Here is a 27,259-nt window from a genome sequence, read left to right as displayed (position 1 = left end):
TCTTTTTCTCGTTTGCTTACAAACAAATTTTATATAAAAATTAAATAAAATAAAATATTATTTTCATTTCACTGTCATTTCTACAATGGGCTATATTTGCAAATAATCTGGTAACTCCTTCTTGAATATTTTGCTATATAAAGTTTGTCCACCTGTCCTGAAGAGCACCTGATCCTGGTTACATTTTACCCAGATTTTTGCCCCCTTGCAGCACTCATCCTCCTTTCTCTACCTCCAACCAGTGCACTGAGGACTAAAGCATCTGTATATGAGCCCCTGCACCATCCACTGAACTAAACTAGCACCACAGTATATTTTCTTTCAACAAAATATACTGTAATATGAAAAAATTAAGTTAAAAAAAAACAAAACATATAAACACAAGGCGTTCATGTATTTGAAGGGCCTGCATTCATTTAAGAAAAACATACAATTTACAGTTTTACTGTTTATCATCTCAATAATGAAATGAAGTTAGTATCCAAACAAATACCAAAGGGGGCATGTTACCTTTTTCTCACAGTTTAAGTGTCTATTCCTTTTTTCAGGTTTCACACAAAACCTGTGTTTGCAGGTTTGTGTCTACTCCATAGACTGGGAGTCTGTTGAGTTCAGCAGAAGTTAAAAATGAGATAATAACTCCATAGACTCTCAGTCTTTGAGGATTTATGGGGCTCAGCAAAAGTTAATGTTATTGTTTTATTCTGCTATCCTTGATAGCATCTTTAGATAACATCCTGGTATGGTCACTTATCTGTTCAGTTGGAATCAGATAACCGCACGTGCAGACCACCAAAAAAATCATGGGCGTCAGAAAGTACTTTTCTCTCCAAAAATGCTATGAGCAGTCTGTTGTCAGGCAGGCACAGAAAACTGTCTGATCCGACCCACTTCCTTCATTCTGTGTTTCAGCTTTTTTGTGTTTCAGAAGATTCAGGGTCCCTCAGACCAGGCTGAACCAATACAAACACTCATTTGTGCACACATCCATGACTCTTCTGGATAAGTAGTAGTATAAGCAGTAGTATAGGATGTGCCAAAGGGTCATGCCAGTATGTCACTGCTGCCAGAAGATTTTTGTGTACGTGTGGAAAATTGTCAGATTGAATTGCTGCTGTTATACAATGTAATGTTATGTGTTTTGTATAACCTTTTTAATGTATTAATTGATTTTGTAACTGTGGGACAGGATACAAGACAAATTTCCCTACAGGGACATTAAAGTTCATCTTATCTATCTTATCATATCTTAAATTGGCACCAGTTTATCTAAGAGTAGCGGATAGCTAGCTTCAGCTTCATACTGCACTATAAGAGTGTGATCGTATCATCAGGCCTCCATTTAAATTGTAATATATACAGTTGCTGCGTGCTTCTGTTATAAATCAGATTTTTGCAATACCTTTATTGCAAATGCTCATAATTCTATAATGCTAACACTGTGATTTATGTGCAACCCTATAATATACGAAATATTTACTGTCTGTAACAGTTCAATCTACTTTTTAAAGAGCAAATGTTGGTGCTATTTTATCATGTAGGCTTGTAAACATAGGTCTACTAGAACATTTAAACTACTCCAACACTTCTGAAACGACCTACAAAAATGTGCCATCATACTGAGTTCAGACTGTTAGGCAGTTCATCAATAAGTCAATCAAAAGACAATAAATACCCTCGTCTTTATACTTACCAGGAATAAATATTTTCAGCAACATTCGAAGTGCAAATGAGAAACATAGAAACATTTTCCATTATAAACCACTATAAACAGACTGGGTATTTTCTATGCCATATGTAAATTAAAAAGCTTTGTTTTTTAGTTAGTTAAAAGCATTGCTGACATTCATAGACTAAGTCATACGTCTTGATATTAAAAAATGGTTTCATATTAAAAGTAATCATTAATCACAGCTCTTCTAAACACACAAACACACGCCACTTACCTCTTTTGCTCGAGAATATTTAACCTGTGGGGCCTTCCAGACTGTAGTCAGCTTCTTTCTGAGATCCCATTCAACTCTGAGGCATTTCTTAACATCCAGTTCTGGATACTTCACCTCTAGCCCATCACTTTATCGAGGAGATATAAAAAAAAGGAAACTCACTCACACAATTTTGAAGTTCGTTCTGTATTGAGGTGAAATGAACAAGCTCCTAAAATAAACAAAGTCAACTTATTTAAAAAAGGTTCTGATTCTGCCTTAAGCAAAAAAGTTTTTCGGCACATCGAGTGAGCAGATGAAGCTGCGGTTAAAATTCTTCTGTCTTCACCATGTTCGTTTTCACGATGATCACAGAAAAGCTGTGAGGCATTACAGACTACTTACTGACAGTAAGAAGACTCCTGAATGCTCGGGGTGTCTGCTGCTGCTTCCGCATGATGAAACCCCAAAACACAAGCACATAACACCAGGAACGGTGCCAGTACAGCCTGCAGAGCAGAAGTGTTCAGTCAGTCAAGAAGACGTGATTTTTAATAGACAAATGTGTTATTCAGAAAATGAGGATTTTTATGGCTGTGAGGTTCACAGCCATAAAAATCTATCAAGTATGAAGCCTGATAGTCAACGCCAAGGGAGTCTCGTCCATACCAGGGTTGTTACTGTACCAGAATTTGAAACTTCAGTAAGACTCTGACAAAAATTAAAAAAAAACTGATGCATGGTTTGATATAGCAACTGAAATAGAAGTGACAGGCATCAAATATTGGATATTCTTTATGACAAAATTAGAGTCAAACTTCATCTAGATTGCACAAAGACATCGCCAGTGTTCTGGTTCTTAAATGCTGCCAATGGATTTATGTGTTTCAGACAGCTTGTATGAGTTTGGCCACAATTTGTGATAAATTCATTCCTCTCCCATGCACCCATCTTGGGAAATAGATGCAGTTTATTCAAGTTTCAATGCTGTTGATACATCAATTCATTTTCAACCTTTAAAGTCCATACCAGGGTTGCTACATTACCAGATTTTTAGACTTAAATATGATACTGTAATAATGAAACAATATTGATACCTGTTGGTATAACATGGCAACAAAAGTCCAAGGCACAAAACACCAGGTAAATTCTAGTTTTTAATTACTTAACATTGCAGACTGATTCTTGCACACTGTCTTGATTGCAAAATAAATATAGGTAACATTTGATGACAAAAGTTGTTGACCAATGTTTTGGTGCATTTTTAAAGTGCCGTCTTATTTTTGTGGCAGCCCTGGAATGAAAATCTCAGTGAAAGGGTGCTGGTAGCCTAGCGATTATGTCCACATGCCCCATAAACAGACACTGTTGTCCGAGGCAGACAGCCTGGGTTCAACTCTTGTCCAATTTCACGTCATTCCCCACTATCCCGATACCCAGTTCCCAGCTCTATCCCCACTGTCCTATCAACAATCTAAAAAATGTAAAAAGTGTCTAAATCGCAAAATAGTATTTGAAGATCTGAACTGTTATCCAAAACTTCAGAACTCTATTCTGAATGACTGTATCATTTCAATTTACCTGGTACTGAAAAGTATAAACTTTTGAAAACATTGCTCCATTTCAACAGCTTTACGGAAATATCAGCTTTTAACCCATTTTATCATTTTCTAAAGAGTAACAGTTCAAACAGCTTAAGTTACATGTCGCACATTTTGCAAGAAGTCCAGCACCTGGACAAGAAAGAAATAACTGTGTACTAACCAATGTAGCAAAAATAACTCTGGCCTGACCAGCAGTGTTTGTATAGTGCCAGTTCATATTCAAAGTTATCTCAAGACACTTTACAAAGGGGGGTAGGTCCAGTATGCTCTCATGTGGCATTCTGCAAGACAGACCAACGCTAATCACCATGAGTGCAGCACTAGCAGTATCTAGCCATGTTATAGTGACCTGAAAAACCTTCCCTTTAACGGGCGGGAATCTCGAGCAGAACCAGACTCATGTTGACAGCCCCCCCAGCTGTCTAAGCCTATAGCAGCATATCTAAGGGCGGGTCCAGGCCTGAGACACCCTTAACTATATGCTTTATCAAAGAAGAAAGTTTTAAGCCAACTGTTCATCTCTCTACACACTGGCTTCCAGTTGCAGCTTGTGTAAAATTTCAAATCCCTACTCACTGTTAACAACGCAATAACTAAAACCGCTCCTGTTTACCTGGATTCCCTCATCCAGGTCTACACACCCTCTTGCCAAGCTACACTCAGCCAGTGAACAGCACCTGGTACTTCCATCACATGAAGGCCCTAAGTCACTAATACGACTTGCCTAACTGCATTCCATCCATAGAAACCCATTCTACTTTCAAGAGAAAGCTATATATGTTGGCGGAGACAATATAATTGATGATGATGAGACGTCTGACATTAATGATAAAAAAGGGCTTCTTTACACAGCGTGCATTGCCTCTAGCACTGCATGGTAGCACCTGTGTCCAAATGGACTCGAAGCACATAGAGGAACTTATTGATGTTGTTTCCTCCTGTCTAGATCTTTGTTTAGGTTGTACTTACTCTCAGATGTATGCTGTTTTTGATTGAAGTTTCAGCAAAAAGACATAATACTGTACGTGGTAAGTGCTTCTTACTTCAAGCTTGCGGCACAACCACAAAAAAAGTTTCATGGGTGGAAATCATTCAAAATGTTGACTGCTTGGTCCAAATACAACACAAAAATAAATAGCTGCAATAAGTTAGTGTAAATGCTGCGATAACTCACCATTTTGGGTTTATAACACCTCAATTAATGTCAAGTTTTTCCATCTTGCAAGAAAAATAATGAAACTTTAGCTAAAAAAAAAGAGTGTAGGAAGGATAAATCTCAAAGCAACAAAGCTGACTCACATACAAAAATACATTATACTATGACATTTTACCAAGTTGCTAGAAAACGAAGCTGTTTAATCTTTTTTACAACACAGATATAGGGGTCATAGTTCAAAACAGCTAAATTAAATGAATCAATACATTTAAAAATTACAAGTGATTTTTGTTAGTTTTTTTGTTTTAAAGAATGTGAATAAATCTAAATCATATAGTTTCTAATTAGTCAGCATATTTTCCAAACTGAAAACAACAGGTATTCTTACAATGTAGTTTAAAACAAAAGGCTGACGTATCTCATTAAGAGAAATTTAACTATCAAACCTAAAAACAACCCTACTTTATATAGGCTATTTCTAACAAGCAGAGCATACAGACATTGAGACATTCCTCATGAAATGGAGACTACTTTATAAAGTCCATTACACCTGCTGTAGTCTTGTCCTTGTTTACACACCTGTTGAGCCAGTGCGACACATCAGCAGCACAAACCTGCACACAATAAATGTGGTCTGTTTTTGTTGTAGTCATTGTCAGTATCATTGTTAAATGACGTTATAAGGGGAAACGAATGCTATTAATGCATATTTAAGAAGAGGGAACACGCGGAGCTACTTAAATGTCTCTCTGTTTTAACCTCCCGATACATCCTGCTGCAACAGTGGAAGGTGTGATGGTTGAAATGGTAACTGTGTTTACTGGCAACTTGCAGCCGTATGCGTCTGTAGTTGTCGTACTTACAACAGATGTTGACACGTTTTAAAGCCGCTTTCTTAAAATTTGTTAGACTACAATGTCAAAATATTCGTGAAATATGTCTTTGAATAACAAAAAATAATCCAAGCTGAATTAGCTGGTCTGGGACACCTTCCGTCTTTTTTTTTAACTACGACAACCAAAATACGCTTTCGGCTTCAAGTCACCAGTCAACACGGTCACGCTTACAACTGTTACACTGGCACACAACGTCATACCACTGTTTCACGGTGAAACTTGACAGTGATTGTACAAAATGACACGACTTGTGAAGAAATACAATGCTGCCTCTACTTTAGCTGAAGTATTAAAATTAGCTAACAGTTAGCTGAAACTTGATTCAGCTTGTACTGACGTTAGTTTAACATGAGCCTATCGACGCAGAAACAAACGTGAATTATCGCTAAACAAAAACTGATGTCGACGCATTGTAGCTGTGTTAATTACTGTTAACGTTACCATCTCCCAATCAGACGTTTTCCACTTGTTGTAATGCTGCAGGTTTCCTCCTCTGCTGCTGCTTCAGGTCGCTGTTAATGCTGCCGCCTGCGCAGTGAACGACTTTAAAAGTTTCATATGACGCACACATAACTGATGAGCTTTTAAAAACAGACTGGCCAGACTCCCAGAGTGCTCATGTTGCTTCCTTTTTTATTTAGTAAATATTATTTACACATTTTCAAGAACACATGCTACAGAAATTCAGATTTACAGCTCTTAAACCATATAAACAGCTCTTGAGAACAAAAATACCTGATGACTAAGGAAAACGTCATCTAGGCTTTAAACACTGAGAAAACATTCAAGTTTTTTTTTCATTTATTGTATTTTTTAAACTTGATTTTCAACCATTTCTGAACAAGGCCTCTTAAACTATGCAGTAGTGATTGTGCAGCATATAGAATATATTCCTGGTGCTGCTAAAGCTCCCTTTGGTTTGTGCTTCTCTGCAGCGGTGATAGTAGCACCCAAACATATGGAAAAGGGCCCCAATGAAAACCTCTTAGTAATTTATAATCTGATCTTTTTTTTTAACCTGATGTTGTCTACATGTCAAATAATGTTGCTGTACCATCTAATGCAGTTTTGATTAGAACCTGGTGCTACAAAGCAGTGCAAGTTTGTAGTTTCAAAGTCAGACATGTCAATATGCATAGTACAAAAACAGTATCTATGTTAAACTATGCAATAGCTTGTATCAACGGCTATGCCAAGTTTGAATTCCAAGTCATCACACAATTATTTATATGTTTTAGTTAAAATATGACTTCCAGTAGTCACACCATCTCAGCACTTTTTTTATGCAAGCTCCCAAATTGGAGCACATTAGAATAAAGCAGCTCAGAAATAATGAGAACAAATTTGAAATCCCTGCATTCGTTTCATGGTTAATGTCACAAATTGATGGTTTGTAATTTAGTTTTTCTATTATGGCCTTAATGGTTTTTAATAAGTTGTGTTCTTAACCACACAAACCCTGCGTAGTTTTAAACTAACGCACAGTCCTTGAATTACCCAGAATCAAACATCAATTGCTTTATACCCAAATGATGATTATGTACATTTACAAATACAGACACAATCTAGAGAGAGCACCATGGTGGCTAAACATATAGCAAACAAACTAGTAACCACAGTAACACTACTTTACATTCGATACCATACACTACACTGTACATTAAGGCGTGAGGTGTTGTTGATGCAAAACGTCAGCAGAAGATTCACTGAGAAATGCAATGCACTGAGGAATGAAATGCATGTCTATGAAATGTATTCAAACATTGCCAAGGCAAATCATAACAAAGCAGACCCTCCTGCTGTTTCATTGCGTGTTTAGTGTAAAATCTGGACATTATTACATGTCTTGTAAATTAGAGAATTAGGATTAATTCAAGCATTATTAAACAGCATTAACCTTCTGTCTTTTGTCTGACCGTGAGGGCCAAAATAATTAATAAAGGTATTCAAAATGGGATTCATTGTGTTTACTAAGAAAAAGCCAAACATAAATGCAATTGAGAACAATTTAATGCCACTGCTTAGAGCACCAGCACTCCCACTGATCAGTATCCTGCACTTCAAATGACCATGAATGAGCTTTATCTGTTTAGTTCATGCATTGTGGTTGTCAGGTCAGGAGACAACACGAGCAAAAACTTGGTTTTGTCACTAAATTGAGTCATGCCACCTTGTTCTTATAAGCTCTTTTTTTCAGTTTATTTTTTTAATATCTGTCAAAACTGAGACTGTATTATCCACAATGTGCAGGATTTCTTGAGCATATGCTGCAATCAGTATTAAAAAAAAGGCAATGGCATGTTTTATGGAAGTCTTCATAATTTACATGTCTACTTTACTTGCACTGTAATCCTACTCTACTATGTCAACTGTTGGAATTGCCTGTAATGTGCATGGATACTACAGTATATAATTGATGTAACTGGAGGTCAGCACAATGATTATTTTTAACAACAGTTTGTAGCTGCACGGTAACTAAATGCAAGTTGGATAAGTCAAGTCTATAATCAGTTTGTGTATTACTCAGTAATACTGTATGATTCTGCTCACTGCCTGCAGTGCACAATTTCAGGGAACTACACAACAGGGTGCTGCAAGTGACTCGCAGTTCATCTGATATTTTATACAATTTATATTACTACTCATCTTCACCAAGCAGCACGTTTACAAGTCCACCCTACAATCAAGTACAACAGTAAATGACAATCTTAAACATACTGTAAAAATGTGCAAAACAAATCATGAAAATGATTTCATCTAATCATTTCTTTAAACATTTCAAACTCCACCTTGTATACTCTTCAGTTGCTTCATTTACATTTGCTGCAGCGGTTCATGACACAATGTCTGTAGTGACTTCCACCAGGATGCTGCTACTGGAGGTTCCTGTGTTTGTCTCTGCAGAGAAGAGTCCAGAAGGGTTTGAGGTGTGAAGGAGAGTACGAATGACTTCACTCAGGCATGAAGAAGTCTCCTGCGTCGTAAGTCTTGCTCAGCCAACTGCAGATGGTCAGGGGACATCCTGTCATCAACTCACATAGAACTCTAATGGCTAAATCACCACCAGTAACTGATGCTTGAGCGCCCCATGTACATCTTTTATACACCATATTTACATGGTAGCCCTTTTCCTCAGACAATACTCTCAGTGTGGAAAGCTTGAATAGAGTAATTATATTTTTCTGCAGGATTTCAGGTCAAAATAAAGAGGGAAAAGACAGTCTTTAGCATTCACCTGACTGAACAGGTAAGACAGCCAGTGAAAACCAGAGGGACACTGGACCATATTTCAGAATTAAACAGTATATCCAACAACTTTGGAGGATCCAAAAGGCTGGCTCAGACTACACAATTTTATTTGTTATTCATAACGGCACCATGTAAGATTATGTGACTAAAAACTTGTCCCATCTTGGCTAACAGACTGGCAAAACTAAAAGGGTGATTCTGGCCGCTTATCACACGCTGACGTCACCTGACTGTCTCCATGACTGTGCGAGTTTACAGGTTGTTGGGGAGATGGGTCCAAGAGTGTCATTCCATGACACAACATTAATGCTCTATGTGATTGTAATGGTCTTTGCAACAAGAAACTATTCTAAATTGGATTATGGATAACAATTATGTACATATCAAGAGGAGGACAATATGGACTGGCTTTCCTTAGAACTTAAAGTGTGCATGTGATAACGTAAATAATATAAAATTAAATGTACTCATTAGTTCCCTGGAGGGAGAAAAAAATAGGATGATGATGCAAAGATAAGGAGCAAATGCTTTTTGGAATCAGGATTCACATTGCTGTCATAGGGTCAGGCTGTCCACCTAGATGACGATGTAAGAAAATGTTTGACATGCTATTCTTGTTGAGTCATGGTTGTGGAGCGTCTTGGATGCGTCCTTAAATATGTCACACTTTAAGAGTGTTTGTCCGTCCAGATGCTCATAATCGTGCCCAAGGTTTGACGATGAGCTGCGACAGAGCATCTGGCTGAATTTGTGTAGTCAGAGCTGGCATAAAGAGAACAAGCATCAATAAATTGTATTTTACTCAAAATTCCTTTGATTAGTCGATTTCCTTATCTCCTTTATCTCAGGGCAACAATGATGTGCTGTTAGCTAAGAAGTTTCTTCTTCTCTTTCATCATGTTGGACTAGCCAATGCTAATATCAGCCACTCCTTAGCTTAAAGCTAGGAAGTGGCTGAATGTGACCCATGCCTCTTAGCTGTAATCTTAACATTAAAATAAGCTGGAGGAAGAATATTACTAACATTAGCTGTCCTCATGAAGACAGCAATGTTAGCTGTCAGGAACAACCTGGGCAGCAGTCAAATTAGTTGGAAGAATTTAAAGTCATACCTGGAAATGACTAAATGCTAACATTAGTTGTCCTAAGGAGGTCAGCTGATGTTGGCTGTCTTCCACTCCCTAGTTAACAGTAATTATTATTTTGGAATAGCAGAATTAAAGAATTAGCTACGGTCTAATAATAGTATAGTTTGCCAAATACTAGTAGCCAGGAACTCCCTGGTTAGCAGTCAAATTACTTAAAAGCATTTTAAGTCAATGGCTGGACCTGGCTGTATGCTAACATTAGCTGCCCTTTAGGAGGTCAGCTAATGTTAGCTGTCATCCACTCCCTAGCCAATAATAATGACTGTATTATACATTAATGGTGGAATTAAAACATAAGCCACTGTGCATTGATAGGATAGGTAGTCAAAGGTAAGCTTTCAGGCATGCCTTGGCTCAGGGTAATGTTATTTGGAAATTGGTGAATTAAGCCATTAGCCCTTTTTGGCCTAACTTATCAAAGAAGGACTGATAATGTTAACTTTCTTTTTAATTGGATGTTCTGTAGGATTTTCTATGGAACACAGTAGTACGATATAATAGCAGCATATAAGCTTCATACCTTTAAGGTGACAACAGGAGAAAAGGTAGCCATGTAAATATGGTACACTGGATCAAGATGCATCATGTGTTACTGTCCATGGTGACGGTGACTAAGCTGTTCATGTTAACCTTTGGGGGTAAATTGTGTGCTTAAAGGGCCAATCAAGCAACACATTTGAAATATTTATGGTCTGGGTTTTGTTTTTTGCTTGCGCTTTATAGAAAATACAGATGTAGGACCCCTCATGTCTAAGGACACTGAATGCATTCATGTAAATCAAAGCCCTTTTGTGACAAGATGCCACAAATAACACGATAACAATACGTAAATGCTAAGTGTTCAGACCCACGGTACTTTGAGCTGTGTGAGCCGTAACACAAACATTCAAAAGCAGAATGAACTTGCCTGTATTTTCATTAATGCAATCATAGTCAGCATGATTAGAGTGAGTGACTTCATTAACTGAGACCTGGCAGGCTACACTACTGTTACATCCTGTTGACGAGATCATACTGTACACATCATGTGGTAGATTGTACAAACACTTAAGGGCAAAGTGTTTTTATCTCTGAGACTGAGAAGTTCTGTGTTGAATTGCTGGTTGTTGCAGCTGAGAAGCAGCACTTGGTTATCAGTTCTGGTTAGTTGATGATATTTATGATCATAGGTGGAGATCTGTGCCAGCAGAGTCTTATTTCTAAAACCTAAAAATTAGATAGTGGAACAATCAATGTAAGTCATTATTTGCGCCAGTTGCACTGTGCCATTTTTTTCAGTGAGAGTCGAATCACTGAGAGTTGAGTCTCACACACCAAGCTAAAAATCTAAGGAACAAACACATTACTTTAACCACCAGATTGAGGTGACCTTGCAAACCTGGAGGAGTGCTGTTTGACAGCAGAGGCAAACAAACACGGGGAGAAAATGTGTGCCTGAATATCTCAGGCGTACCTATCCAGCAGTGCTTGTCTCCCTCTATCGTTTCTTTCACAGCTCTCATCCACCCTGATGTTCTTTAGTGTGGACCTGGCCTTACCGCTCAGTCAGATGACAGCGGACGAGCCAGAGGAGGGAGAGTTTGAATTAGGAGAAGAAGGAAGGTTCCAGAAGAGCCACTTGCGTTTGCATTGCCGTCTCTGGTAAAGGTAGTCCTCTTTGTCACGCTCCTTGCGTGCTCTTTGGTAGTGGTCATCTTCTTTCAGGTACCACACAGGGGGCCAGCGGTGTTTCTCAAAGTACTCTTGGTTTTCTACATCAGGAGAGGACAGTTTAGGGATTTGAAAATTCTATGACGGCTGTAACTTAAACAACTACAAAAGCACTCGGAGAGCGCAGACCTCCGCCATTAGCCCTATTTCCCAACAGTAAGGAATCCTTTAAAAAATTCCTGGATCCAGACAGTGATCCGGATCTCTCCCAAAATCTAATCATATATCTTCCTTATGCCATTTCTGACATTTCCTGAAAATTTCATCAAAATCCGTCCATAACTTTTTGAGTTATGTTGCTAACAAACTAACAAACCCTGCCGATCACATAACCTCCTTGGCAGAGGTAATAATATAGGAGGAAAACAATATAGGAGGAAATATTTACTTTACTTATTGTAAAAACGATGTAACTTTTCAAAGTGAAAAACAACAAATTTAGAAAGAACTATAACAGCTGTAGAGATGGAATGTGATTCTCCATTACAATTTAAACTGTCCAAACTTTCCTTGAGGCTAAATTAACATGTTTTTGTTCTAAGTGGACAGACAACTGTTCATATACTATAAACATCAAAGTAAAGGGCATGTGGCATGACGTCTAAATGTTTACATTTGGCTAGATAAGCATTTACAGGTCCGTTAAATATTACATGTGTTACCTGTAGACTTGGCCTTCATGTCGCGGGGAAACTTGCGGCAGACGCTGTTGTAGTTGGTGCAGATGTGATGCAAACACCAGCCAGTGAGCTGCTGGGCACCGTGGAACTGTAGACATACAAAGTGTTCATTTAACATCTTTGTATTTGTGCATGGTAAGCTTTGATCTTTTAGGGTTTTGGTGAAGCTGTACAATAAAGTTTCAAAACCTCAATACTTGAACCAAACCTACTATAGAATGACTAATTGGAAATGCTCATTATCTATGGATGGAAAGACTGAACTTTTTAGTATTTTGATGGTAGTTATTTTAAGTGACCATAGGCTGTGAAAGACAATGTGTTGGGTACAGCTGTACTGTTTTTTTAGCTTTGCTGCATATATAGTTGCAGCATATCAGATAAAGTTAGGAACATTCAATGTACATCTAGATGGAAAATACTTCTGTCTCTTTTCAGTGTACAGACTTGAAGCCAAAACACGACTATGATGGGCGCCAATATAGTTGTCTGGTGAGAGAATTTGTAGCCAAGACATGCAGAAGGTAGCAGGCTGGTTGAAACAAAATTGTTGCCACACTCCTTCTGTTAATCTAAACATTTTAACTTCTTTACTCTGAACTTGCCAGTAAAACATCCCCCAAGGTCCCTCAGGTCTGTAGAGTCCACAGCAGAACAGATTTGTGTGTTGGTTTGAAGCAGACACTGATTTGCACAAAGTTCTTTGCCTGTTGGGTTGGTTTTGTTACAGTTTCTCTTACCTTTCCTCCTCCATCCTGCTCATCCAGTTAAGAACATTGAAAGGAGAATGTATGTCACTAAAGCTATTATGACTAACTAGAGTAAAACTATGCAAAAGATGGACATTTGGATACAAATCAGTGAAATTATCAGAGTCCAGGTGTGTATTTGACCTTTTGCATCTGATGGCAAAAGGAACATGTTACTTACTGAATTACAGTGCTAAATAAATACTCTTATCCACATATACCCCACAGTAATCTGCAATCTACACAATCATTGTTGAACCTATTGTATGCCAAATGACATGGACAGAAGGAAGAAGTGGATAAGTCCTATCATAGGAACTGACAACCGAGTAGTGGAGATTGCAACATCTTATTTGCAACAGAAGAAATGAATGGCCTAACGCTAACAAATGCTGCTGTTACTGTATAAAAAATGTCCCTGTTAACTGGTGACTTTCAACCAAATGAAAGAGGCCAGCTGGGAAAAGTGCAAAAGCATCTACTGCTGTCTAAATCTGATAAAACCCGCTCTAAGCTACATCCTAGATAATAGCTTCACTGGCTGCAGTCACTACTACTGACTTGTAATAAAACTAAATCCCATCCGTAGCTATCCAAAACGAATGCAAAAACAGGTTGGGAGAAGAGCAAAAACATATCTTCCATAATGAAAAGCTTTTAGTGTGGTTCTTTGCTTTTTATTCAAAAGGAAATGTGGCCCAGTTCTGTTAAAACTGCCACTATATTATTACTACATCCAAGCTTAATGCTACACTGCTGACAGCCATTTCTAGCCTGTGGCTACAACCTCACTGAAATGTCAGGTTCTTTCTCAGACCAGGCACAGACGTTACAGACTGGAAGTTTGCAAGATGGACTTGCCTGATGACGGACAAGAAATCTAGCAACTCCATCTGCTTTGCAAGGTTCATAAGCCAAAGTATGTTTTTGAAATCTCCCAAGAGGAAAAAGGTTTAGATTGTGCTCCTGTGTGACGATTTTCCATTTCATTTGGCAGAGTCCACAGTTTCTGTGCAGCTTTGTCATTCTTATAGTGCCATCTATTTTTGCTGTATAGAGTCTGTGCATCTCCTAGCTATACTATGGTAGTTGAGCTCTCAGCCTCCAGCAATTGCTGTGAGACAGACTCACAGCCCACGAGTTGCTTTGTCCTCCTCTGTCAGTCACCTTTTGTCCTTACTGAGGACTGTTCTCCTCCAGCTCTCCACAAGGTTTATTTACTTCCAACCCCCCGCTGGTGTGGTATGTGTCATTATTAGTGGTGGGACTCGATTAAAAAAATCAATCTAATTAATTAGAGGCTTTGTAATTAATTAATCTCAATTAATCGCATATCAATATTTGACACAAGAAGCAACATTTTTCAATTGAAATGGATTTTGGTATATGACTGAATCAATGAATAGACACATAAATGAGCTTAAACAACAAAATCATGTTGATTTTCATCACTGAGTGTTAACATGAAGTGCAATATGAATAAGGAGTATTATGATTGCATTGTTTGAAATTTTCTTTCTGCATGGCAGTTCATAATTTGGGTCAGACGACGCTATCTGTAGCACCGCTTCTAGCCTCTTATCTTCTACCACTGAGAGTGGTCGACAGCCCACTTCAATCCATTTTGCCAGTGAGTTTGTTAATTTGTCAGTCGTGGACTTACTCATTTTGGCTCTGAACCCAGTCATCTTGTCGAGTGTGGACTGGCGACACTGCCTGCTCGAACTAGGAATGTCCGGTAGTTTTAAAAACTACATTTCCTGCCCACAAAACCCAGCAACGACTTCTCTTCGGTTTCAATGGTGTTTGTGGTGTTGTGTCCTGTGCAGCAGTATTACGGGTATACCGGCAACTCGTGCAATGAGGAACATTCTGCGCTGTTTTGAGCGCAAAAATTAAATTAAATTGCAATTAAATGCATTATTTTTTTTAATCGCGTTATTTTTTCTGTAATTACTTAATCTTAATTAATGCGATAAAGTCCCAGCCCTAGTCATTATATATCCCAGAACGTAGAGTATTGAAGCCAAAGCAGCAATACTCGATGAATGGGGATGAATTTTCAATCATGTTAGGTCTCGCACAGTGTGTGTCTTAGCACGTTATAATGTATACAAGCTGCCCCAGTATGGAAGCCACAACCAACTTTTAACATAAACAAAACAGGTATTAAAAGTTTGGCTTATACACCTGATTTTACGGTAAAGAGAAAGAGTAGTGGTGAATATCTCCTTCTGTAGTTTCCATTAAGTATGTCTCTACTGAGTATATTTTGAAAAGAAGAGGTTTTTGTGAGGAGAGATCCATACAGATACATAAGCTTTAATGTGATGATATGCTTTAAGATCATCACTTGTGTACAAAGAGACATTGTTGACCAAGTAATGATAAATTACATGGTGTATGCCAGATTTGATAGCCTTGGAGCTTTAACTACAGCTGTAAATATGACAGAAGATATCAATATGGATCCTTTTGAAGTCTTTTCCTCTTAAGTTTCTCTGTGAGTGAGCTAAAGATGACTCATCTCATTGACAGAGTTATCAGTATTTGTGTTAAGCAGGCTAATTAGATTATGATACTTTAATGGCTCTGATATACCCCTCAAATGTTATTATCAACTGAACTGCAGGGAATTGGCCAGCTGATTTAATGTGGGTCCTTATTCCCTCAGCTGTAGTTTGGTTTCCAGTTTTGGGGCTGAGACAGGCCCAGAATAGTATTTTCATGTCTCTAATAAAGCTTGTTTAATAAGCTAGCTTGTTAGCATGTTAACATTACTGAAAAAAAAAAAACAGATAGAGTTCTGCAAAAGTACAGCCTGTGTTGTTCTTGAAGGCTTGCTTGACTCTACCACTATCACATATCCTGGACGCATGCTTGTAGTCTAATGATAACTCTGGCACTTCTGCCATCCACTGTAGTGAGACATCATGGTGAGTCACATTATTGCACAGCAGGGGGATCTTTAACTACTTTGGCTTCACTCCCAGGCTGCTTTTTCTCAGTCCATCTTGATATACAGTCCATGGTCAGGAGCTTCACGTTGCTTTGGCAAGTTAGCACTCACATGAAGTCATATTTACTAGAAAACCAACTCCAAGAACTGGCAACTGAATCAGTGCAGCTCCAAAGACACTTCCATTTGAGTTATTTGTTGTGCTTCAGTGATACAATTACCAAAGTATTAAGCAGATAATCAAACTGTCTGCAAATGAAATAACGGTCATCAAGGAGCTTTGCAGGCTTAGTAATCCTCTATAAAGTTGGTACTAATGAACTGAAGTTGAAGAAAAATAGAGTCAAATCAGAAGCATAACTTAGTCGGAAGATAAAGTAGCTGAAAGTGCTGACCCACAAGATTTTAGCTTTTCATTTTTCCAAATAGCCCACTGATTAATGGTGTTTTTCAGGTACCCCCTGCCAGGTGTAAATATTATTTCAGCCTCCAGAGCCATTCTCCACTAGAAATGCTCTCATTAATAAAAATCCAGTTAGCCAAAACATTATATAAGAGCCTTATGTGCCACCTCTATTTAGTGATAGCTGACACAATACCTGGGCCATATCCAAGTACACCAACACATCTCCATCAATGTCAGCCCCCATCATCGCTGCCTCAGTCAATACTGTTACTGTGTAGAGCTCTGAAAGAGACATAAAAGCAAGTCACTGCAGACTGAGAAGCACAAACAATGACTTTGTGTAATACGATCCTGAAGGTAATACATATACCAGATGTAATACCTGTTAGTGCAACCAGGTGGGGGAGGCATAGACGATTGGCAAGAACAATGAGCTCCATCGCGTCCAGGTCAGGCCGAGAACAAAACCGACCAGTATAGAGATATTCGAGCACTGCCCTCATACAGCTGCGAGTTGTGTTTGGAAACAGCACCTTGAAAATATGAGCATGTAATTCAGTCATAATGAAGGAACTGAGGACTTTGCTGTTGTTTGCATCTAGTGACAAAGCATGAATCTACTTTCAGTTTTTTTTTAATGATTTAATGGAAACAACTGCTCTGCGCAATCCCTGCAAAAAAGACGAGAAACATTGTGCAGCTTTCAAAGCTGATAACTGGGTAGGGGATTAAAAATATCTGCACAAAGTGATGCCTTTTCTGGTTGTTTGAAAGGTAAATAACACTCAAACTAGCAGCAGAAGCTTTTCTTTCATGCATTGGCTTACTATAGTTATTTTTTTATTGAGGAAGAAAAACATGATATCGACCCCAAAGAAATACAGCATGTTCAGATCACAGAGGCCAGAGTAATTGCATTTCAACAGATTTGCTTTATATGTAATTAAATTACACTGCTCACAGTGACCACATTGTTCAGAGGTCTAGGTCAGTACATGTATTGATCAGCGCTCCACTGGTGTGCTTTGTGTGATTACAAAGTCATTAGAGTTTAAATGCTGCTGCTTAATAAATCAACTGGCAATGGGACTGCCACTGGAAATAATGACAAACAGTGAGTAAAAAGCTTTGGTTCAATGGTCCTTATTTTTCCCCTGCCCGACAAACAGGTGATGTACAGTTTGCTGACTTACCTCTTTGGTGCAGCTCTCCACAAAAGGCCCGCCAAACATAGCTGCCATCCAGTCACAACTAGAGATGAGTAAAGGCTTGTGGGCCATGATGGTCCCATCATCTAGCTTGAATACTACATCTGTAACAGAGATGAGACACATATGACATCTTTATTCACTATCAGTAAAAAAACATAGACTCAGTAAAACATGGATGCAGCCTAAGTGACGTCACAGCAGAGTTCTGAAGCCGATGTAGCAATATTGGAGATGCTGCCTCAAGCCAACTTTCAGTAAGTCTAGCAGTGATGTTCCTTGGGAAATAATTTCAAATCTGGCTAATCGCAAATCAAAATTGTGTTTAGCTGACAATTCAGACAACATATAAACTCTCATGAAACAGTCAAAACGGATCAGTGTTTAAGAGGGAACCGCAGTGACAGTGGATAGACAATAAAGTTGGTATGCTGAATGTTGTCACTCAAAGCTGATAGCTTTCACCTGTCTACGTACAACTTTATCCCCATTTTCTAGATCAAAGTAGTGCTAAATCACGTTCTCCCTATAAGATGCTATTGGTGCTATCAGTCCATCTTTGTTTACCTTAAACAACATTATGGCAGCATGGACTTAGACATTAACTGAAGCTAAAGTGGCTACTAGTGGCTCTAATATAGTTGACTCTCCTGTTCTACTCAAGCAGCAAACTCCAGTCCTGAAAAATGAAACCAATGCAGAAGTGCAAAAAATCACAATACTGCGAATGTCAACTTGAGGCTGGCTGCAGGAACACCGGAAGTCCCATCTGAACAGGTTTAAAAGCCATTTTTTTACACAAGAAATAAACTGGTTTACAGCCTGATACAAAAAACCAAACATGTCTCATTAGCTAATGTCCTCATGTGCTTTCACTGTACAAGGGGTGAATTTTTTTGTACCACAAAATTTGTTTACATTTAGAAAAAACCTCACTGCACACTGATTGGCGCATCTCATTTGATCGACAGATAGCTTGACAGGTGGAAGCTATGTTTCTGTCAACCAGAAAGCTAGCTAGCTAGCTGACAGGAAGTTGAGCTTAGTGGGCAGGCTGTTAGGTTGATCCAAAGTTCAGTGAAGACAGCGATTTCAATATGGGGCCCCCCGCAGATTGGCTTCAAAAGCAGTTTGAGTCCGCCTATTGTAAGCAGACGGCTGATGTCACACAGGCTTTGTCCAGTTCTTTTTATAGTCTATGATTCTACTTTTGTAGGTTTTACACCCAGCTCTTTGTAAATGACCCAGCACTTGGTGCTTAAATGTGCAATATATGCTGATGAAGACAATATAACTGATATGATGAGAGGCCTCACGTTAGTGACTTGTTGTTTCATTGCTTTTTATAGTTTTAGGGGGAAAAAAGCTTCTATACTCCATGTGCATTGCCTCTGGCACTGCACAGCAGCACCTGTGTCCAATTGGGCCTGAATTACTTTGTGGCACTTACTGAGGTGTTTCCTCCTGTCTATATCTCTTCTCGTGCTGTACTTACTCTCAGATGTACGTTGCTTTTGACAAAAGCATCTGCTAAATGACGTAACATTGCAATATTGTACCAGTGGCCTGTGGCTGTTACAGCTTGGGATTATAAGCCTCAAGTGATTAAAAAATATTAACATTTAGGTTACCTGACTGCTATTTCTAATGCTAACTACCAAGGAACCAAAGGTTTTACTGTTTAGTTGACTGATCATGTGCATCCCTAAAATCCAGTGATAGGTAAACAGCTAAAATGCACCAGTCCAACAGAACAGAACAGAACAGAACAGAACAGAACAGCTGCACCCCTAAATATGAGTTATTCTTCAACTTAGTCAGAATGGTAGAGTTGTAAAAAAAATGTACCCATGCCCAGTGTACACCAATAAACACATATTATCACCAAATAGACCAAATGTGTTTTTTTTTAACCAGGCTTTTATCATCTTTATTTCTTCTATCAAAATGGGAATTTTAGACTGGGTGGTAATTAGGCTTCAAGTGTAATGCGCTGCCTGTCGAAAAATGTTACCATAGCTGGAAAGCAGATGCTTCCCAGATCTCCTATTAAACAATGCTACCACAACCAACAACTTAATATAACTCACTACTGACTCAGTCAGTATGCCTTTTCGGTGAATGGGGAGCAAGTTTTGGATGTGTTTCATGATCTCAGGAGACATGTGTCTCAATGGCAAATGACCCAAGATTAAGTAATATATAATGTTCCCAGAATCATTTTATTGAAATAGAAATACATTTTTAACACTTTATAATGAAATCCTTGATTTAAGATTTTAGAGGAAGCATATATCGATCAAATAATGCTCCCTTGGGGTGCAAATGGCCAAGCAGTAGGTTGTGCCCCATATACGCAGGTGGCCTGGGTTCAAGTTCGACCTGTATTTCCTTTCCAGCATGTCTCTCCCCACTCTCTAATTCCTGTGTCTGACTCTGGATCTCTTTCCTATCTAAATTAAAGGCATAAAAGCCAAAAAAGAATGCTGCCTGTACTGCACAGAGCTGCATGGTTGCAAATCGCTATGATAACATTTTCAATAAAACATTGGGCCATTTGCTGCCGGCCTCTGCTGGACACTTGAGGAATTTAAGCTTTTGCACTTACACACTGACTTCATTTTTCAATATTAGATTACTGCTATAAAAAATTGGATGAATGATTCTTCTTACCAGAAAAGGTGCCTTTGGCCAAGCACTCTTTGACTCTGTTTGTGCGCCGTACATGGAAGGCTTTGGTGATTTCTTGATTCATGAAGGCTTCATTGTTGAGTATGTTTGCCACCATCATCCGCAGGTCAAAGACCTCCAGCAGCTCAGCAATGTGTGCAATGTGCATTAGCTCTTTTTCGTTCTCGTCCAGCTGGCCTGTGTACAAGTAGCGCAGCACTGCTCTGAAAGGGCCCAGCTGCATGGACTGGTCCATGTGCACCACAGTCATGGGCCTGGGGCTGTATGTGACGGGGTCATCCACCAGCTCCTCCTGGATGCTGACAAACGCCCGGCTCCACGAGGAAAGCAGTCTACCTCGCCGGCCCCCCTCAGAGTCTTTTAACGTCCCATCACTAGTGCATGCCCTAAGATTGGCCCTGTCTCCATCATCACTGCTTTCGCAAACGTCAAAGCTAGCAGCACGCATCAGCAGCTCTCGTCCAGAGAGAGGACCTCGAGGGGGCTTTTCAGACTCCTCATTCTGTGTGTCCATACTAAAGAGATCATAAAACTTTGAAGAGGATGTTGCCAAGTAGATTTTGTGTGCAAAGATTTTCTGTCGCTCCTGCAGGACCAGGATGACGTCAGCACAGTGTGGGTCCTCCAGAAGACCGACTGGATGCTCCTCTGTGGTGGTCGGGGGAGGAGGCACAGTGATTATGGGTGGAGGAGGTTTAGGTGGCAAGAAGGGCGCCTGAAGGAGAGGCCGCTGGACATTTCTGAGGTGAGATTTCCAAAATTGCAGGTGGCGCCGAGAGATGAGCGCAGCCCTGATAGCATTATCAAAGACGTCCTTGACTCCAAATTGAGCCACAACACTGGTTTCATAATATGGCACTCCCAACTCTTTGGCCACCTCCCGGCCTCTCTCTGGAGGAAGAATCTCATTGGATTTAATTGGCCTGAAAAACAAGAGAATAAATCAAATGAAATATTGGCACAAAAATAAGTTAATAGAAATAAAACAAAGACGATCTTCCTCATAAAAATGTCTTAATTTGAAAAATAAACTACCTAGCTAAGGGCCTCCTAGCCCTGTTCACTGCCTCCAAGTCTGCATAGCGCAGGTCTAGTTGACAGCCCACCAAGATGACAGGAGCACGGGGGCAGAAGTGCTTGATCTCAGGGTACCACATGGTCTTGACATGGTACAGTGAGTTTGGGTTGGCTATTGAGAAGCAGAGTACCACTACATCAGACCTGGGGGGAAGAAGCAGAACAAACCCTCACAACTCAGTAAGCAACCCTGTGAGTCATGGCTGACAAATATTAAAATATTTCTCACCTGCCGTATGCAAAACGCCGGTCCTTATGATGATCTCCAAAAGTGTCCCAGAGGCGAAGGGACACACTGACATCATCCACAACATCCCTGGAGCGTTCTAACACCTAATCAGATATTACACAGTCAGGGATAGCTTACAAAATGTTCCTGGAAGTCACTAATAAATAAATGTTTACAGCTAAGAGTGCACATGAGCCACACTTGGAACACTGAGCATTTTAATCATTTCAAAAATTTCTTTCATTTTCAAAACCTGCTGGTAGTCTTCAAGAGCAACAAGCTTGCACACTCACCTCTTGGCACACTCTGTACTGGTCGATTGCCCAGACCGTGGGCACATGTGTGGCGAGTAACTGGTACTGGGTCAGTGTGGCATTGCAGGCCCGGGCGCAGATAAGGCGGGTCTTTCCGACTGCATTGTCTCCCACCACCACACACTTGATAGTTTCAACGTTTGGCCTCTCATAGTCCATGTCAGAATCTGTCAGCTGGGACCTGTCAATGGCAGAGGAGGAGAAAAGAGCTCTGCATCAGCACCTGAAATCCTAATCTACTGTCCTCCTGTGCAGTACAGGAACAGGATCAAAATGGATATTAGACACAGTGACTACTCCTCATCTGCACTGCTCGTTCTGCCTGCAGAGCTATCAATGGAGTCTCGTGACTTCCCTGTGCCCATTCACAAGTTCCCTATCCTGTGTCTGACACTGAGAACATTTAAAGGGACATGCGAACAAGAAGGAGGAGGAGAAATTTTTAGAGATCCGAGGAGCTTCAAGCATGGCAAAATACAAAGATGCATTTCAACACTTCTATTTATTCAAACAGGACTTTAAGTTTCCTTTTATTCAAAATAAATTTACTTTGTTGTTACCTATGTGTTAACAGGGGCTGATAATCTTGTCCTCATTCATCTGTAATTCCTCCACACATCTACCAGACTAAAATAGCTATTTTAGGACAAAATAATCATCCAGTTCTGCCTTAATCATCACAACAATCATTCATAACACTTATTATTAGGAGTGTGACATCCAGTGATACACCTACACTCAACAAGGTTGAGCAAAAAGGTAAATGGGCTATTTTTAGCTCTGGAAAATAGAGCTGATGATTCAGGTATCCAGATGGGTTACCACAGGAACTGATGCTTGTGTCTTTATGTGTCATTGCTTCTATAAAATCCTTCATTTCAAACTGGTGATAGTTACTTTATTACTTAGCAAACAAATAAACAGTATATGAGCAAAAATGACAATAAAAGATACTGCAAAGTAGTCTAGTCGAGGGACACGAGTTTGAAACTTAACAGAATTCCAGCAAAACTTAAGCAATAGTGATATCTGTTTGGATAGCAGGGCAACAAAAGCAGAAGCCCTTGGACCCTAACATTGGTCTAATTTATTGTTTATTTTACCAAAAATCTGCTCCTCCATGTTGTCTAAATTACATAAATATGTTTGCATACATTTAGACAATGTGCAAAGTAGCATTGCTGAGGATCTGTAATTTCTTAATGCTTAAGTATACTTATGAGCATAAAAATAACAGGTTATTTCCTTTTGAAACACATGGTATGATAAAGTTTCCCACATTCTGACAACCTTACAATGCCAGTGATGTGGTGTAGCCTTTAAAGATCTAACTTGGCCATAAAGGACTCCACATGAATGTCCAGGACTCCAAAAATGTGCCATTTCAGAGTCTCAGATACACATCATACAGGCTCAAACATCAGGACCTCATCTGTCCTAGTACCTTCTCAGAGAATTTCTAGAAAAAGTTAACACTATGGCAGTCTCAAAAGGTTTAAATTTAAGTACCATAAGGCACTCCTTCTTTATGAATGAGCTCAGATGCTCTGTTGTGTACCAGGACCTGCTACAAGATGACACCACCCCCTCTCTCAGCATCACCTTTACTTTGACCTAAATACACCCACATATTTGTGTCTCAAGCATATGTGCTATAGCCTATTTAGCAAAGGTCTTACAGGATGACTTCAAAATACTGATGGATGCTTTTCTGCACAGCCCCAGAGATTACTATGAAGGGTTACTATGATTTTTTTTTTCAAACGGTCACTTGCCATTCATAAAATCAGCCTTTCATTGACGGCACGATCTGCATTCCTATAGGCTCAGTCTCACCTCCACCGGCACAAAAACATGTGACGGTCTGACCTTAGGCTGGGCCTGCATGACACTATAGCGATACAACGCCTTTATTAGAGCTCATTCACATGTCCTTTCCTGTTACTGTCTACACTGCGCAACTCCCCGATTCATTCATTGTTTTTTATCCGATGACTTATTTAAAATAACACTCACGCTTTTATTTGATCATGCTGAATAAAAAACAAGTAAATAAGCGTGCATTATGAGTTCTCATCCACAACAAAGAGGATAAAAGAGTGAATTTCCTACCAGAAGGACCGAACAGTCCCTCCTCCACCGAGACACTAGTCATGAGGCTCTGCTGCATTACACGTTATGTAACACCCCGTCACTGACTCTTGAGCCTGTTTATCTGCCTCCGTGTTTACCGCAAAAGCATCGAGAAAGAAACAAAAACCACGTTCAATCCTTGTCGAGACATGTCCGTGTTCTTACCGCAACATAAGGAAGTGCTGCATGGGGTTGGTCGATGATCGAGACGGAAAGCAGGGCTCCATCGGATGCGGCTGGCACCTGACGGCAGCTCGTATTTAACTTCATCTTCGAGGCAGGCTGAAGCAGGCGGGGGAAAAGGCGGCCGAGCGACCGCAGATGTGTCAGCAAACGTCCTCTGGATCAGGGCGATTTTCCGATCGCATTGCCAACAAGCCGGCCGCTGGTCTGAGGTCTGTGCGCGCGCTGCAGAGCTGCAGCTCTGACCGTCATGGAACCACCTCCACTTACTGTAAGGCCTCCGTAGCTAATAATAGGCAGGCGCTCCGAGGAGGAAAAACACATTCATTACAACACTGATCCACTTTAAAGTCGCACAAATCTCATTCCACAGCTCCAAAGCAGCCTGCACTGGCCAGTTTGCAGCCCTGCACATGTTTCTTTAAACATCCCCCTGTTGAGAAATTTGGATTGTACTATTCACAGTTTACAGTGTATATGTAGTATGTATGATGAAACACATCACGTATCAATAATGCACTAAATCTGTGTTTGATAAAGTATGCACAGGCTCTTAATCCTGCAGACAGTTGTGATTAACTGAGGAATGTGCTGTGTATACTGTACATATCCTGTAAGCACACAGGAAGTGGCTGCATGTCTGACTGAGATATAAAAATGTGTTTGTTTGGAGCATTCAGCTGCACTGTAAAAACAAATACATGAGTCATCAGAGCAGTGGAGTTTTATATAAGTAATCGGCTGTTTCAAAGAATCAAATTAACTCTTTTGAAGCTCCCACAAAGAGTTTTAAACTGGTTATGAAACACACCAAGTGTCAACATGATGAATCTTGATGACATGCAAAGTAAACAAGATAATCAGTGCCAGGTTAATTATTTCTGTGATTTTTTTAAATGCCTGAAACCACTGCAGTGGGGTAGGTGTCAGGTGAAGTGATCAGACCCCAAACCTGCTTGTATGATTTTCCATGTCAAGATTCTTGAAGAGTAGATAGCTAGTGGAAAAATGTAGGATGAGATTGTTACTTTGGCAGAGGTGGACAAAGTTAATCAAAAAATCCAGCTTAAGTAAACTTTAACTTTGATGACCCTGAGATGATTCTGTAAAAAATAACTGAAGCTAATGTTAATATATAGTTAAAATCAACAGAAACAGCTTTTAACAATGTCAGTAGACTTGAGTTCCTTAAAACTCAAATAAGCCTTATCAAAACTTTCTGATATATACCTGTCCCTACTGTTTTCACTCCAGCTGTGCCCTAGAATGACTTCACGTACGTCCAGCAGCATTTTAATATAAAAAGCACCTAGGGCAGAGACAAGCATCTTGGCTCTTTATTCAGTAGGCTCTCAAAAGCACTGGAGACCGGATGCTCTTACTAAATAAATCTCACCATGCAGGAGCAGGGTTTGGAGAGTTCTTCTTCCTCAGGTAAACAAACAGACTGAGGGCTAACACAGTATGTGTTCATTGTTGAACCAGCTGCAGCAATACTAGCCAGAGGCACACCGGCGCCATTCGGTGGCAAGAAGTTAACATCTTTTACAGACTTTCTTTCTCTTCCCTGCAGGGGACATAGCATTACACATGATGACACAGAGTCAGGAGCAAATGAGGTCAGCTGATTTGAGTTGCCACCTTTACAACTTTCAATACAAGTGAATTCAAGCAACCCAAATGAGGAAACCTTGCAAAGTCAATGGACTGACCAGATTTTATCTCTGTCACATCAGGCAGATCTATCATGCAAAGCTTCAATCTGAAATGTTTGTGCCCAGTTTGTGAACAGACGGACCATTGAGGAGAAAGAGGTGGTAGCTCTTCTCCCGACTGGCTTCATCATGAATTTAAACTACCAACTGGCTAAACTGATAGTGAACAAAAATAACGGCTGCTAGTTGAGCTCACACTATCATGTAGTTTACTCACTGGTGTCGCCAGCATAATACGTCATGTTTTGTTATTCTGGCTGGCCTGTAATAATTGTGACACAAAGTATGTTCATCTTCAGAGATATTTTTCTTAATATTCTGCCCTTCCCAAACACCATGTATGGGCTGTTTCCTAGATTGATGTGAATGCTATAGTTATATGAAACAATCTATCTGGTGTTACAGATTACAAATGACATTAATTGAATCCAAATATATCAAAAGGGAATGGTTCCGATAATTTTTCAATGTTTATGTTAAAAATTTGTTTAAAAAAATCTAAGAAATAATTAAATGCCAGGAGTGAAAGATTAATAGGTTAAAAGATGCATGTCCAGCTCTGTGTATAGGACAAAATGAGTGTTGAAAAACAATGTTCAAGCTCTGTCACAGGCTGCAACAGAATAAACAGACTAAGACTAAAGTTACTAAAAGAAGCTTTAAACTGTAAAATATGACTCTGTATGAGTCTCTCTTATCTTTCAGAAATAACCATGTGGATTTAATGATTGACTGATTTTGTATGGAAAACATTATGCACAAATAAAATGAACTTACACAGACTTGTTGATTTGTAATGTTTTTATACATATGTGCATGTGTCAATTACATAAAGGATGATGAGCATTTACAAAAGTATGGAAAAATTAAGATAAAATAGTATCTTTATATGTTTACAATTTAGACTATCTCAAGCCCCAGCAAAAATCAAGTCTGTACTTGCAATAATGCAATCAGAAGACAAATACTTCTGTGAGCCTGTCCCAACATTGCCTCTGCATTTGTGCAATTTGGACAGCGTGCATTAGTTCCCCTGCAATTTTTGATGGACTAAATCTTTGCTTATGCACCTTTGTTATGACTACATGCAGTTTTTTAAAAATCCAATACTTTTTGATACTATTTGAAAAGTTCAGATGGATACATTTTTTTTTGCAACTTTAATTTAAACATATTTTAATGGGTCAATTGTGAAATGAAGTGTGGTTATGGAAATATTAAAGGGTT

At 39.4% G+C, this 27,259-nt stretch overlaps 2 protein-coding genes across 3 annotated transcripts in view; both read right to left on the bottom strand.

Moving 5' to 3' along the window:
* The window catches only part of LOC121509429 (phosphatidylethanolamine-binding protein 4), a 90,656-nt gene extending 84,531 nt beyond the window's left edge, over positions 1–6,125 (bottom strand). Inside the window, exons 1-3 of the mRNA XM_041786804.1 lie at positions 6,023–6,125; positions 2,331–2,434; positions 1,947–2,073 (exon numbers count right to left, since the gene is read on the bottom strand). Coding sequence (XP_041642738.1) covers positions 1,947–2,073; positions 2,331–2,434; positions 6,023–6,025 — 234 coding nt within the window. The 5' untranslated portion in view covers positions 6,026–6,125. The remainder of the gene's footprint in view (positions 1–1,946; positions 2,074–2,330; positions 2,435–6,022) is intronic.
* Positions 6,126–6,207: 82 nt separating this feature from the next.
* On the bottom strand, positions 6,208–24,581 carry LOC121509740 (rho-related BTB domain-containing protein 2-like). 2 transcript variants are annotated; one of them, XM_041787392.1, is made up of 10 exons: positions 24,300–24,581; positions 21,981–22,182; positions 21,688–21,791; positions 21,417–21,602; positions 20,364–21,304; positions 17,676–17,794; positions 16,865–17,015; positions 16,676–16,764; positions 12,351–12,456; positions 6,208–11,729 (listed from the first exon to the last, which is right to left on the bottom strand). In XM_041787392.1, the coding sequence occupies exons 1-10, from the start codon at positions 24,359–24,361 to the stop codon at positions 11,524–11,526; spliced, it is 2,166 nt and encodes a 721-aa protein (XP_041643326.1). In that variant the 5' UTR covers positions 24,362–24,581; the 3' UTR covers positions 6,208–11,523. The 2 variants fall into 2 exon arrangements, with proteins under 2 accessions (XP_041643326.1, XP_041643327.1); XM_041787393.1 differs by lacking the exon at positions 24,300–24,581 and adding an exon at positions 24,114–24,236.
* Positions 24,582–27,259: the final 2,678 nt, after the last annotated feature.

This window comes from Cheilinus undulatus, linkage group 5, assembly GCF_018320785.1.
Source record: "Cheilinus undulatus linkage group 5, ASM1832078v1, whole genome shotgun sequence".
In the NCBI taxonomy this organism is placed as follows: Eukaryota; Metazoa; Chordata; class Actinopteri; order Labriformes; family Labridae; genus Cheilinus; species Cheilinus undulatus.
The sequence above is the reverse complement of the archived record's forward strand: the minus strand, read 5'-3'. Positions and strand labels throughout refer to the sequence as shown.